Source organism: Accipiter gentilis, chromosome 19, assembly GCF_929443795.1.
Source record: "Accipiter gentilis chromosome 19, bAccGen1.1, whole genome shotgun sequence".
Taxonomy (NCBI): Eukaryota; Metazoa; Chordata; class Aves; order Accipitriformes; family Accipitridae; genus Astur; species Astur gentilis.
The window spans coordinates 26,964,223-26,979,251 of NC_064898.1; the positions used below are offsets into that span (position 1 = coordinate 26,964,223).

At 45.0% G+C, this 15,029-nt stretch overlaps 1 protein-coding gene across 1 annotated transcript in view; it reads right to left on the reverse strand.

Annotated features, from left to right (window-relative positions):
• Positions 1-76: 76 nt before the first annotated feature.
• RNF169 (ring finger protein 169) overlaps positions 77-15,029 on the reverse strand; it is a 28,505-nt gene continuing 13,552 nt past the window's right edge. Inside the window, exons 3-6 of the mRNA XM_049823192.1 lie at positions 10,006-10,152; positions 8,974-9,086; positions 8,281-8,380; positions 77-6,160 (exon numbers count right to left, since the gene is read on the reverse strand). Coding sequence (XP_049679149.1) covers positions 4,949-6,160; positions 8,281-8,380; positions 8,974-9,086; positions 10,006-10,152 — 1,572 coding nt within the window. The 3' untranslated portion in view covers positions 77-4,948. The remainder of the gene's footprint in view (positions 6,161-8,280; positions 8,381-8,973; positions 9,087-10,005; positions 10,153-15,029) is intronic.

Consider the following 15,029-nt stretch of genomic DNA (forward strand, 5'->3'; position numbering starts at 1 on the left):
CAGTAACTTGTTGCGGATCAGCAGCAGTAGGATCCCGCTTGTTTCTAAGCGCAGCAACTTCAGCAGAAACAGGTAGTTCACTGTCAGAACCTGGTTTTATTCTGTTTTAACCTTGGCCTTTGTCCTGCAGTTAAAAGTCCTCGTTGCTGTTAAAATGTACATGTTATTTGTACACAGTTGGCATATTTCTGGTTTGTGACAATTTTTTCACAAGCAGGATTTACTCTGTTCCAAATAACAGAAGCCACAACATGACAGATGCCTGCATGTCATTTTACCCACACATTTTACACATGCAAGTCAACAGTCCTTCAGTAACTTCCATCGATTTTTAAAACATTCGGATGAAGCCACGCTGGTTCAGCTGAGACCCAAAATGACCGTAAGTCTTTTACCACCCCGGTGCTCCGCTGGCAAGCTGAGGAGAACACGAAAGCACAACGATTTAAAGCATTATTGGAAAAAAAGTGTAGCAACATCTAGATTTGTTTTAAACAGTTTGACAGTAAACACCAAGGAAACCAGGCATACACAAACCCCTTTGTAACCAGCTGAAGGTTTTTCTGTTTGCATAGTGAAGAGCTAATTCTAGAGCTGATGCTTCGCGGTGTTTTGCAGACTTGGGGAAGAGAAAGGTTTGTGTCAGATGTGTGCGACACGTGGGGATCATCCCAGCTTCCGCACTGTAGTTCAAACCGGCGTTGTGTCCCAGTTCCACCCAGCTGCCATCCATGGGGACATCCCACGGGTCTCTATCACGGTGCCACACGAGATCATGGTGTCCAACAGTCATTAGTTTTCATCTCGGGTGCCCCAAGGGGCGAGAGGGGATGGGTTTTCATGAAATGCTTCCCCCCACGCATGGGACAAGCTCCTTGTCAACCTTTCGCCGGACAACTGGGAGATGGCACAGGGCTGTTGGAGGGTCCAGGTGGAGCCCTGGGGTCTGTCCTCGGAACATTGGTAAAGGCTTGTTTTTAAAATCAGTGATAGTCTTTAAGGCTTCAACCTCCCCCTTTGCTTTCACTGAGAAAATACAAAGAAGCGCTTGTTCAAGCTACACTTCATCACTACTGTGCACTGCATGTACAATAGCATTTGAAGAAAAATACTGACAATATAGAACAACATTATACAATCATCTGGCACGATCCCTTCTTTTGGCACTTTTCCTTCATTTATCTCATCTCACTGACTCCAAACTTGGACCTTTCCGTACGGCTTTTCCCAGGCACACAGCTCCAGAGGGTCAGAAAGCAACTTTCCGGAGTCGGTGGCATCTTTGGCAGACACGGTCCTTCTGTCGTCAAACCAACCCCAGCCCCTCCAGCGCTACCGGCAGTGCAATCTCTTGACCTGTCTTTTTCTCGCAAGAGAAGACAGCTTCACATTTTGGGAGGATACTTGCATGCCCATGCTGTCCCACAGCCGGCAAGGACTGCCTTCATCCCAGAGAGAAGGTGGCTGCAGAAAGCAGGAGGATTAGAAATGACTTTCATGTAAGCATAAATAAATACTTGGTTTCATCTTAGGGCCTCTGCAGATCTTGTGCTGCATCCACCGTTCAGCAAGAGGTATTTTACTTCTCAGCTGGCATTACTTGTGGCAATGGTAGCGTCACACCTGACCTTTAAAGGGTAGAGGCTGGGAGTTCCTGCTCTTTTAAGTGTAATTATATACAATTATTTTTTTTTGTGCAAGCTTACACAAACTTACAGAGTGTTAAATTAATAAAACATTCATCCTAGCTTCACATCGCCTCAAGTCTTGAACCCGACACTGCCTCGGGTAGATTTCAGCCGAGGGCAGTCGTGTTCTCGCTAGCTCAGGAAGAAGGCGAGAGGATGAAGGCGAGCGGATCTAGGCGAGCTGGCTGAAAAACAGCCCATGTTTTCCCCAGTCCTTCAGCAACTAGATGGAGAAGCAAATGTAGAAATGCAGCCAGCAGCTTCATCGGACTAAAAACCTGTGGGTGCACAACCTTATGAGAAAAGATCGATCCCACCCTGATGCCTTACTGAAAGCTGCTGCGACTGCAACCCTTCCACGACGTGATTGCAACACCACGTCCAAAGGTCTCCTTCAATGTGGATGCAACGGACTGTGCGTGATGCTTAGGGAGCTGAGCAGCGCTCTGTTTTGAGGGTAGCCGGCTGCACAGTGAAGGCAAGGTTTGGGAAGCCGGGGGTGTGAGGGGTCCCATTAAGCTTTTTTGGCTGGGGACAGCTCCAGCTCAGGCATTGCCTCCCGCGCTTCCACCCAGCTCAGATTTAGAAAGAGGAAATTAACACACAAAAACCTAAATATTTATGTAATCTTTTAAAAAGAAGATATTTAAGACACTGGCCTGGTGCATTGGACTGCGAAATCTATTTTAAGAGGGGAAAGACAGGATACATTCAGTGTGTAAATCTAGTTTTCTGTGGTGTAGGCTTGCTCAGAGAGCGCCCAGCAGCCCAAGCCTGGATGAAACCCGCACAAGTGCCGCAAGAAAAAAGGAAACTGTTCAGGGAAGTCTGATTCGGGCTCAAGGGATTAACCGCAGGGAAGGGGCAGGGAGAAGGCCTGTAAAAATAATTATACATCTAGATGCACTTGAGAAGTGCATGCTTTAGCTCAAAATGTTGGGAAAAAATGGCATGAATTCTGAGTAAAAGCTGTGAGTTTCCCTCCTGAGCTTATTTCACTGCAAAGGGCAAATCCAGGCCACCACTACTTCTCTCTGTGCTGCTCTTCTAGGTCTGTCAAGGCTCTAATTACTTAATTTCCTTCCAATTCACAGCCGGATACAGGAGCAGGATTCGGTTTGGGTCAAAAGCGCCTGCTTCAATCAGCACCTAACGAGGCTGCAGCGTGTGAGAGGGCATGGAAAGCCATCACCCACGAGCCACAGTGGGTAGGCAGAGCAGGCCAGGTCTTGCCAGCCCTAGGTATGACTTCAAAACATCCAGTAGTTTGTGTGTTAAGGAGATACAGAGATAGATAGATATATATTACGGAATCATTGCTATAAGATTTCTCAAAACGAAAGTGTCAATCTGTTGAAATATAGTATTTAAAATATATAAATTTTATCCATTAAAATATAAGATTTCTTTTTTAAAAAAAAAAAATCCAGTTCAATTGGGAAAAAAGCGCCAGGGTCCTTGCAGCTATGCAAGTATGCCAGGAGAGAAAAAGAAAATCAGTTTCCATTATTTTTTTTTTAACCATTTAAGATGGAGGGAGAAATTAAACCATTTTTTAGATAGAGGAAATTGGGCAATGACCGTTCTCTTAGATCGGATTAATCTGTTTAAATGCATTAGTTGTCTTCCCTTCACACCATGGGTCACGGCATGTTTGCCCCAGCACTGTGCTTCAGTTACGTCCTGAAAATACCGCTCGTCATCTGGCACACAGGTCAGCAAGATCGTTAACGCCGCAGCGTCCGCCCTGGACGAAGGTCCCTGCAGGCACCGAGGGTCCCCAGTGAATACACTACAAGGCAGCTTTCAAGTATCAAGCTGAGCTGATGGTTTTTGATCCCAATAACTGGAAATAATCAACGAAATTGTTGTGCTGATAATGGATGATGGGGAAGAGCGTTAGAAACACAGAGTCTAGAGGGTGGGCTGCCACTGAAGGCCATATCTGGGCAGATAACACATGCTCTGCCAAGCCCAGGCTCCGAGCTAGCTCTGGTCCAGGTTGCCGTGCCCTGCTTAATGCCTTTAAGTGGAAATTTTTAGTGCATTGCTCACCTGAGCTTTCTTAGTGGTTTGAACCTGAAGATGGCTAGCTTGGAGCAGGGGCAGGGCAGGCGTGCATCACCCTGAGCGCCCGCCTCCGTGTGCCCACAGGCCGGGAGGGCTGGGCTCCTGTCCCAGCTCTACTGCCAACCCATCAGGTGCCTGGGAGAGGACGGTGATACATAGATACCTTGGGATGCCTCCTCGGACTGCTCTTGGACATGTAAGGACAGGTCTTAGGTGTGCTGAGAGATCTCTTGACTGAGCAAGAACCTGCAGGGTACGTGTCAGCAGGGAGAACGTCCTTCCCGAAATCACCCAGCCAGGGTTTCCCTTTCTAGATTTCAATGTTAGTGGGAAGAACATGAAACCGTCTTGCCTCTGAAGAGGCAGGGACCAGGAGAAAAGCTGCATTTGCTCCCTGGGTCACAGCCCCCAGCGCATGGCTCCCAGCTGCTCTACCCGAGCTCTCTGCTGTGTTGTTAACATGAATGTGCAAATTCCTATAAGGCTTTTTAGTAAAATCCTTACTTTATGTCTTTCTTCACTGCATTTGGCCTTCTACTTAAAGAAAGTAACCTATGATCTGCACTGCCAGTGCAGACAGTGAGATACATTCCTTTATAAGTACTATGGGTGGATCTATTTGGTACTTCCTAGCAGAAATAAGGATCAGTCTCCCTCCCCAACAGCGCTCAAGTCAGGTCATTCGAACATGCTGACGTCAGTAACAGTCTGACCACTGCAGCCAACTGCAGCATAAGGAAGAAAACGGGGCAGGCAGAGATGACAGAAAAAGCCTACTTTCCTCTCCACGAGCAGAGCTCTGATTTCTCTTGGCTTGCTGAAGCGGCAAGGCAAGGAACAGCCAAGGTCCTTACCACATGCCCCATGTGCTGCTCACACAATCCTCCTAGCTGGGGAACCCAAATGTCACCGATCACATGTAGAGGCGTTGCAGTGTATTCACAAGGACAACGGACACTTCTTTCAGACCAATGGACCAGAAAGCTGGAGGATTTTTTTCTCTTTCTCTCTCTCTTTTTTTTTTTAATCTGAAAGGACTCTGGCTTCTCTCTGAACTGGACCTACATATGTCTTACCACCAAAACCAAAAAACAATTGTTGTGGGTGGAAGTATGACAAAAAATAGTTTTCCTATAAGATAATCTGATAAACCTCATTGTCCTCTAGAAAGGCAACATTGTCCAACAGTGCTACTTAGCACCCAGAGTGCTCTTTGACCGCAGCAGATACCGATCGACTCTGACTTTCCGCCTATCCACTGTCCTGTTTTCACTGTCGAAAATCCGCTGCAGATGCAGGGCCAACCTCCTGTCCTCCTCCTCTTGCTGGAGCTTCTGCTCCATCTCCCGTACCAAGCAATCCTCCGGAGGCAAGCCCACCTCCCCTGCCACATGCCTCAGTCTTTTGACGGAGCCATTGTGCTCCAAGTGCTTTGTTTTGCAACGTCTCTTTCGGCCCCGTCTCAGCGACGGGGGCTGTTCCCCAATGATGTTCTCAACAGAATTGCAGGTGCTGTTCTGCACGCTGATCAATTCGCTTTTGTTCAGGTATTTCAGCTGCTTTTTTCCTGATGGCTTGATGGGGACTCCTAGTGCGCTGTTATCAGGCAGCGATGCGCTGACACCCATGAGTCTTCTGCTCAGCATTTTTGGGCCAAGACTAAGACAGGATTTGTCCATGAATGTGTTCACCTTTAGGTCAGGGACTTCGGACACTCGTGTGTTTATGGAGGTGACATTTGATCTCGCATCTGGTTCGGCAGCACTGTCGTCTGTTGTTAAGGCCTGTGAATCTCTGTTCTTCTCAATCCCTCTTCCCAGCTTCGTTTCACTGATGGAAGGAAAGAAATCCAGCTCAGGGCGAGGGTCTCCTGTTGTGTCAGGTGGAAGGTGATCATCCTGTATTTGTGGCTGCTCTTTAGTGCAAGTGCTGGAGTTGGTGATGTCAGGAACTATAATGTCTTCTCCGGGCTCCGTAGCCAAGGACGTAAGGGTTGCTTTAGACAGAGTCTTTTTGATCTGGCGCTCCTGAAATATCTGCTCCCATTTCTTCAGTATTCTAGGACTGGCCTCATAGGTGGTTGGCTTCTGCAAGCTCCGGTTCAGGTTTCTCGGGGTAGACTTGATAATGAGAGGGCTCAGGACTCTGCCATCAGGAAGCCTCTTTGGAGGAGTGCATGGGGAGCAGACGATAGGCTTGAAGTGGTTGAGCTCTTCCGAGATGCTGTCATTGCTCTCGGGGCTGATGGATCGCTCTGGCTTGTGCAGGGCCGAGAGGGACGAAACGGGGTTGAGAACCAGGCGCTTCTCTGCCGTCAGGTCTGGGGCGGAGAGGCAGCGGTTGTTTTGGGTGGATGACAAAACTCCAACCAGCGGCGTCGACGTGCTGGTGACGGGTGGCACCTGCAAGGCAAGGCACCACAGCTCGAAAAGATTGTCATTGAGAAGAATACGGACAAATGTGCAGGAGAAGAACAGGAGAACATGTGGCTACCACACTCAGCTCCTGCAGCAGACCAGCTGGAGAGCTCTCTGGAACAGCCTCTGCTGGTCATGGCACCTTTCATGGCCAATATGTAACATAAGCAGAGGACACCAGAGTCCAGCACAGTCTCAATCTCAAACTGATTTCAGTGTAAGAGCCGTTCTTGCCATAAATGGCAACCACTCGGATGGCAAAATGCTTGAAGCAAGGTAAGACAAGAAGAAGCCGAGAAGCACTGCACCACCATGGCTGAAGGAAGCCACGCTTTTCAAGGGAAATGCTCTCCAAAGGATTTCTTGCTCCCTACCAAGCTGTAGGAGAGAAAGAATAAATACTTGGCCCAGGTTTAACACACTGTGCTGCAAAACGTCATGACAAAAGGTGTGTATGTGCCTGAGGCAGATTGGTGGAGCAACTTTGACAAGTGGTCCCGGACCACACCATGGCCACCACACTGGGCACTGCCTGAGACAGCCTCTAGCAGAGCTTAAGAGCAACATTTCTTGTCGTCTCCAAGACCATCCCCTAATGCTGTTACATTTGGAATGCAACAGAATCCAGCCACAAAAAAAATCAGAAATAAAAGCTGCACATACACCACTGCAAATGGTATTTTTCTTCTCCAAGATGAAATTATTTTATCCAGCAGCTACTTTGAGACAGTGATAACCTTTCCCTGCTTAGCCTGAAAGACAGTTGGTTCTACTAGCTTATTCTGGGGCCAAAACAAATTTGTGGAACACCCTGGTAGTGCAAGTCTTAATTGGCCAGGTCCATAAACCATCTACTTAAAAAAAAATGTCCTGAGGAGGCAGGACAGTTATACACCCTTGCTTTGAGCTCAGTCCAGCTCCTGTCAGCTTAGATGGGAACTGGACCAGGTTTTTAAATACAGACTCTCTGACCATGGTCCATGCCCATAACCTCAGAGATCCATAGCTAGGTGATCACTGGGGTCAACTTAGTGTGCCCAGTGGGGATTTTACCATTTCCCCAACCAAACTCATCTTCCAAAGGATTGCAGAGGCTTTTGTTCCTTATGGGATCTCTGGAATTGAACCCTCCCCTTCTCCATCTGGGATGAAACTGAGCCCAAGAAGCAGGGGTGTCAGCATGATGAGGTGAAACACCCTAGCGAGCGGCCCTGGCAGAGCACCGTTGGAGCTGTTCCAGGCTGACAACTCAGAGCTTTCATAACTTAAGCTGCTGTTGCCAGCCACCAGGACCCCACGGGCCAGAGAGGCACATCGGAAAGGAGGCAGAGGACCTCCGTACTACAGAGATTAGTACAAGAGCAAGCGTGCAAAATTTGCTTCTGCTGTCAGGGCCAAACAGAGGGGTCAGTGGTGCTGCCAGGCACAGTGCAAGGAAAGGTATTTGCAAAGGTCATCTCCAATGAGTGGAAGGTACCCAGCAATTACTGCTGGAAGAGCCTGAAAAACCTCTGGCTCAAATTCTCAGCTGTGCTTCATGATCACCACTCATTTTGAAGCTGGCAGTGCATGAAAAGTCAGGCCTGTTGCACAGGCTAGCAGGTACGGTTAATTCATTTGGGCTGCTGGATGCGACAGGAAGCAAGAGCAGGTCAGCTCTTCCCATAGCGTTAAAGTGCAGAAGAAAGTATCCTAACATCAGGAGAGCAATGAGTTTTGCTCTATTTAAACAGCTTTGGGAAGAACAGGAGAGAAAGAGGAAGGAAGAGAGGATTTTTTTCTGAACTTCTAAAAGATCTTTCTTTAATTGGCTGAGGATTCAGCCTTGAAAAGAAAATTAATTAGCAAACAAAAGCATGATGACTACCCTTCCAACTTCCAATTATCCTCCAATGCTAACAAGCTGTCTACTTTTCTGCTTAGTAATTTCTAACCTAGCAGGTTTTTATTGTGAGCTGCAAGGAAATGATTGGCCCCATGGCGATAACGCACCACCAGCAGCACCACAAACACAGTATTTTTTATCTCCAGATTACCAGTGCTGTGTAACCACAGATAAGAACATTTACACACAGAAATCCTATGCTTCCAGATGCAGCCGGTACCTTTGTTTTGTTGGCTGGGACTGATCTCTGCCTGCTCTTTGATCTCTCCTGAATGGTGTCATTGCAGCTCCGACTCCTTTCCACCTTGGCGGTTAGGTTCCTGAAAAGCAGACGGGTGAAAACAGGAGATTGTTCATGACCTTAGGAACAACCAGCCCAACAGCCCTGGCAGCAGCTACCCATGGGGGAGGCATCAGCCTTGGCAGCGCCCAGCTGTAAGAGATGCCTCCTACGCCCTTGGGGTAAAGGGATCCAGGAATCTTGGATCTGCCACAGAGTCCTGGTCTGCGTTCAAGGGCTCTGCGCTAAACACACTGACACCTCCACCTACGGCTTATAACTAATTGAGGTCAGAGCTAATGACAACGCTGTGGAAACCCCTGTGCTTCTCATGTGAAAACACACTTAGTTACTCAGCTGCTTCCACTGCATCATGCAACAGCTTTCACTGTTAAGCTTTCACTGTCAACACTAACTTAACTCCTAGGATTTTATAAGAGGTAGGAGGTAATCAGACAGATGCTATATTCTACCAATTAGTCTGTTCTAAAATTCCAGAAAAAATACTACTTATTTTAGATTGGAACAACCATTTTAATTAAATTTAAAGCATCTCAGGTATGTTTAGAACAACAGTCAAAAGAACATCTGTAACGGACATTAATCGGTTTGAATCAAGTCTCAGCATCTTACCCTGAAAGGAAAGCAAAGGAGTAGGCACTGGTCTTGGAAACAAAAGCCGACCGATGTGTTTGCTTGCCCTGGAATGGTTCTTCATTCTCTGAATCCGAGAGACGCTCAGGAAACTGAAGTCAATCAAGGAAGAGTTAGCTGATACATATGACAGAAAGAATCACTTGGAAAATAAAGCTCTTTCTTGCAAAGATATTAAAGATTCCAAAAGCCCCCGCTCTGATTTCACCTAGAGGACACAAACCGAGAATGCAAACTGCCAGCAGATATGTGTGCTCGTTCAGCTCTCTTCACTGGAGCTGTAACAGCTCAGAAGCTGGCCCCAAAAGCATAAATAATGCAAAAATAAACACATAGTGCCTATGTATAGCTGCCTGTCATCGAAGAAAGTTAATTTATTGATCAAGGAAACATTGAGAAAATCCTACAAGAAAGGTACTATGAGACGTTATTCAGTACCCACATATGAGCCTATCAGTCTTTAAATCTTAAAAACATTTCCTGCAGAGTCTCACAACTGAAATGAGAAATAGGTAAAACTCAGCATGAAGAATCTGTTGGACTACAGTATCGTATGCCTCCACTGTAGAAGATTCATGGAGAAATGTTCATGGAAATGCATATATGCCCGAAGACCAAGGATATACAAAGCAGAGCAGTTACCTCTACAGATGTATCTGCTATGTTTGGAAGAGCTGCACCTTCAGTCACAAGTGCAGTGGGAAAAAGGGAGTACAGAAACCTCCGGAAGAACAATTGTAGTCATAACAAACCTTAAAAGACAGTTCTCACCAACATGGATCTTTAGCTCATAGCCTTCAAGGTCTATAACGAAGTCAATCAAATAACCCCGGAAAGCTCCCTATGTCAAAGGATGAGAGCTCCCAGTTTCAATGGGCAGGAATAGGAGATACTCAGCTAGTCAGGGGCTTTAAAAAACCTAGTTCTTGTTCCAGGACTGTCTTAGCAGCATTTCACCTACCAGTCAGTGTCTATGATGAGGATAGGAAAGAGAAGCTCAAGCTTACTTACACACTCTTGGTTCACTTTAAGCACTAAAGGTTCATCTTTTTTCTGCTGTTCTTCCATTTTTCTTTTTCCTACTTCCATGTCATCTAGAATGAGCTTGTGAATCAGATCCTCAGAAGCTTTTTCTTCTTGTAGTTTTTCTTCTCTCAGCTGGAAATAATGACAAAAGAGACAGCATATTTAAAAATATTTTAAGTCTTACACCTGGTTGCCAACAAGTAATTTTCCAAGACTCTGGCCACATAATTTAATTCTGTGTCTTCAGTTCTCTAGAGTACAGCGGCCCTCTCGCAAAAATGTGAAGATTGGTTTGTTCCTACAATGCTTTCAAGTTTGTGCACTCTACACAAATATTGTTGATATTATCTTCCTTGCAAAACAGCAAAGGCACTGTTAGGTCCAGGGTTTGACAAAGACTTCTCTGCCACACTACCTTCTAAAATAGAGAGACAAAAGCTTTTGTCTACTTGTAGATAATCATACTACAAATAAAAATGTGCAAACAGTAGTTTCATGCAAGCTAAGACATTTCAATTTTAGTCTTCAAATGGCCTGCGACACAGCACACACACTCTCGCAGACATATAGACAGTATCACCTAAATTAAAATTGGTTAGATAGAGCAATTCCCACGTTGAAACCTACACGCTATATGAAATCCTATTGTTTCATTGACGCATTGGGATGGAGAAGATCCAGAGAGATTACCTAACCCTCCGATGGCCAACTGGAGGCCCAAAGCTTGAATTCAGTTTACCAGCTGAAGTGCAAATGCGGATGAGAAGTGCAGGTGAATGCCAGATCTAGGACACTAGGACACAGAGAAATGCAAACACTTTCCTTCCCTCCGAAAAGCACGGTCCACCACTTAGTGATCCCTTTTAACCAACCAAGGTCAATTTTAGTGTGACAAGCTTCTCCTGGCCAGGCTCTCCCTGGAGAGATTTCTTTCTTCCTGAACCAAAGGACCATCCCCAGCATGATCCATGACTCTGATGGGCTGCCTGTCCTGCTGTGTTATTTTGCTCCCCCTTACCTAAGGAAGAAAACTCCCCATTTCTGCCAGGACCTCTTTTCTGCGGACTTGCTACTCAAAACCAACAAACCCCCTTTTTTCCTCCTTTCCACCACCTTTTCCTGATGAACAGGCTCTGCAGTACATACTTCAGATAACACCAGCTGATTGTCCCTGCCCAGACTAACGTCACCCAGCTCCCTTCTCACTCATTACCCAGCCATTCACCCAGCTTGTCTCTCACCTCTTCCTCAACTTCAGGCTTACACATAGGCCATGAATAGTCTACGTATATATGTATATATACCAGGTCCTCCTTCCTTCTTCCACCCAACCTCTGTGCATAAGCTATCCTCGTCTGAGACAACAAGCCTGACCTTTGACTGACAGATCTCCATCGTGCTGATGAATCACAGCTATGACTAAGCACTAGAAATTCAAATACCTCTGTTTATTCCTCCGATTTGAGTGTAGGCATCTCAGATGCTTAAGAAGCTGCCCTCTTATGTTCCCTCCTATCTTCTCACACCACCGCAATTTCCCCCTCGCCTCCCAGGAGGGCAGCGCTGTGGGACCTGGTGCCCTCCAGTAAAGCTCAAGGCATCCACAGGCAGCTCAAGCACTGATCCTACTGCACTGCACATAAAGGCAGTGAAAGGCACTTCACCTAAAGGGTGAAGTTGCAACAACTCCTCATTCTTCCCAAAATATTTAGTATTTTTCTTCCCTGCCGAAGGACAGGGGAAAAAAGCACGGACATGTGGATGACAAAGAAAACAGTGTTCATGATGCATTACATGAAAAACACGTCATGATCTTCAGACTGTGAAGGACCCAAATCCTACTGAATCCAAACACCCAGAGATGAGGAAGAGAGAGGTAGGAGGAGAGAAGGTAGAAACCAGGAAACCCCCCCACTGTTTGGCTGATTGTGAGTGTTTAGCAAATGTTTTCAAAGACTGGTTTGACTTCTTGTTTAGAGTTGTTTTAAGATGTATCTTTAAATTCCTGATCTATTAATAATCTCAAGCAATAACTACAACACAGTGTCTGACTAATATAGATTATGGCCACATGATGCAGACATGATGAATAGTCTGCTATACGTTTCACAAACAGTATTTCTGCACTTTAAGGAGCCTCTTTTAAGTATCTGAAAAACAAGTTCACATCAAGATTTATCACAAAGATTACTTTTTTTGGCCAGCTGAAATACTACCCAACACTTGTGTCCCTTCCTTATTTTTCAAATGGAAGAAAGCTATATGTAAATCTTCACTTTTTTGTCTAACTTATACAATTATACTCAATTCCCAAATCTAAAGCCACACACATATGTAACAACATACAGGAATATTTAAAGATTTTGGGCAAACCTGTGGCACAGTTAATGGGAGGTGCAAGCACAAGCTCTGCTGACAGTGAAAAAAGCAACAACAGGATCCTAATCCTAATTAACGGCATACAAAAAGGAATTTACATCCTGAATTCAGGTTGCAAACAAAAGCAAACTGTAATGATAAAATTTGTACCGGTTTAAAAAAAAAAAATCATTTTAAGTAGCCTAATGTAAATTATCTCCCAGAGAATTTACTTACAAACGTGGCAATGCTGTGCCGGGACATGAAGACTAGAAACTGAAACAAGCCAGTGTGAAACATCTACCCTGGGAAAAGTACCTTAGGTTATCTGAGTAGCAGCTTTGAAATACTGGATGCAGAGCCATCAGTTGCTATTAGCAGTACGGCTATCAGAAAACGCATTTTAACCTGTCTGTAGCCCTTTCGGATACTGGAACTGCAGGAAAAAATGCTGTACAAGCAATCGCTAATTTTTTGCTCAAGAATTAGTCAAGAAATGAGCATTTCAGGAACATCATTCTTGATACTAACATTCATTTCCAAAAGTTTGGTAAACTCACGTTTGACATCTTCTCTTCACTCCATAAACTGTCCAGGTTTGCTTGCTCACTCCCTGAGCCTGCTCCGTCTACCCATGCTGCTGGAAAGCTGCATGTCAGCACATGCCTCAGGTAGGAGTTTCCCTCCTGATTGCATGTGATTACAAGCAATAGACTACTTGTGATAGAAAGAGTTTAACAGGATTTTTTAGTACACAGAAACATCCTCCTCCTTTGGAAAAATATAAAATACAAGAACACCAAGTGCGCTGCCTAAAAGAGGAAAAAAAATCTTGCCATCCTGCACAGAGAGCAAACATTTCATCTCATTCTGAAAGCCAGTTGAGAAAATTACACTACGAGATTATCCACTTCAAATAAAAATTCTTCAGTACATAATTATGGTAACTACTTTTGTTTTCAACTGCAAAAGGCTGGGAAGCAGGTCAAGAGCTAAGATTTATAAAACAACTCACATCTGGGAGATGTAAAAGCTTTTGAACACTCCTCTCCCTTCCTCAGGAGCAAAGCCAGCACCGGTTATCCTTGTTTCACGGGCAGTGAAGCTTACATGAAACCTCTTGCCTCAAGACACAGAGGGAAGCCCAGTTATACACAAGCTTCGATTCCCAAAACTGAGTTCTCATCTCCTCCTGCCTAATTCGGAAGTTCAGAGACACCAAGTAACTCTCAGTAAGTGGCAACAGTCATAATTTTGCCTGGAATAAGGAAAAAGCGCAAGTGCATCATCAGTTGCCTTTTTTGTCAGCAAAATTACATTGCCCTTTCCTCTTAGATGATGATTCAGAGAACTCCCCACCCCCAAAGCTCTTTCAGACAAGGTTCATAAAAAGTCAGTTTAAGTCAGCAGGGGAAGAAACCAAACCTATCTTCCATCTGCCAGTGAGCAAAAAGGGGAAGGCAGCAGGCTGAACAGGAACAAGACAAAAACATGCCCAAAATGCCAGAAACTTGTTAAAGTATTTCCTTTTGACTGGTGGGGAAGTGAGAAGTGTTGGCACTGGACTGCATGTGGTATATTTTTGCTGAAGTCAAGCAGTAGATGCAAAAACCTCTTCAGCTGCAGTCTGACTATGCTTTAAATGTGCTTACTTGAACTTTATAAATAATATTTAAAGTTGGTAATGGAATGATCAGAATTAACAAGAGGTGACAAAGTACCCATTTTGTCCTGCACACATGCAATGCTCCTATAAACATTTTATGGACCATGGGAGAGAAGATGATTTAATCCTTCCAGAAGATCCACATATGCATCAGTCTGGAGGCACCTGGACGAACTGCAGAGCTAAGATCCTGCCTCAGTGAACTCAGGCGGTTCCTGCTCCTCTGGACACCCAGGAAATTCTGGCCTTGTGGATGGATTGAAGACAACAAGTCTGCAAGCAACAAGTCTGGCAGGATCAATGATAAGTGAGCTCCAATATCATCATGGAAAGTCTCCCATTCACTATTACAGAGAGATTTATAAAACCCTAGCAAGGTTTACAGTTAATACCTACATAAAAAGCTTTATTTCTTCTTTAAGCCAAAGATACCCCGAGTATACTCATCCTGAAGGTTACAGTGAAAAAAAATCGAATTGCCAGATATAGTGATGCATGTTTAAGTTAATTAATAAACTATATTTTTATATGAATAAGATTTCTGTGCACTTAAGTCTTACGCTGCTGCCTAAACAACTGTTTCTCAACAAAGTGCCTCATTGTCGCTCAAATTGCCGCAAGTCACAACACTTTACGCACAAAGCCTGCTTGCCTACCTAGCAAGTGTCACCTGGACCAGAGAAGAGTTTGCATTCCTTAAGATCACTTAATGAAAGGTCACAGTCAGCCAAAGTTATCCTAATAACCTGTAGGGACACTGCCCATCAGTGTCACTGCTAACTCCATGCATAGAGAAGTAGGAAAGAAGACTGTTCCACATTTTTCATTGTCTCCTCACACATATGCTTTTCCCAGACAAGTTATTTACTTTAAATATCATCTAAGCAGTATTTCCCTACTTAGCATCACTGAGTGGACAAGGTTATTCTAACTAAATATCAGCTTCCCAGCGCTTTCTACAGTTGTTGAGATCTTCAAGTGAAAA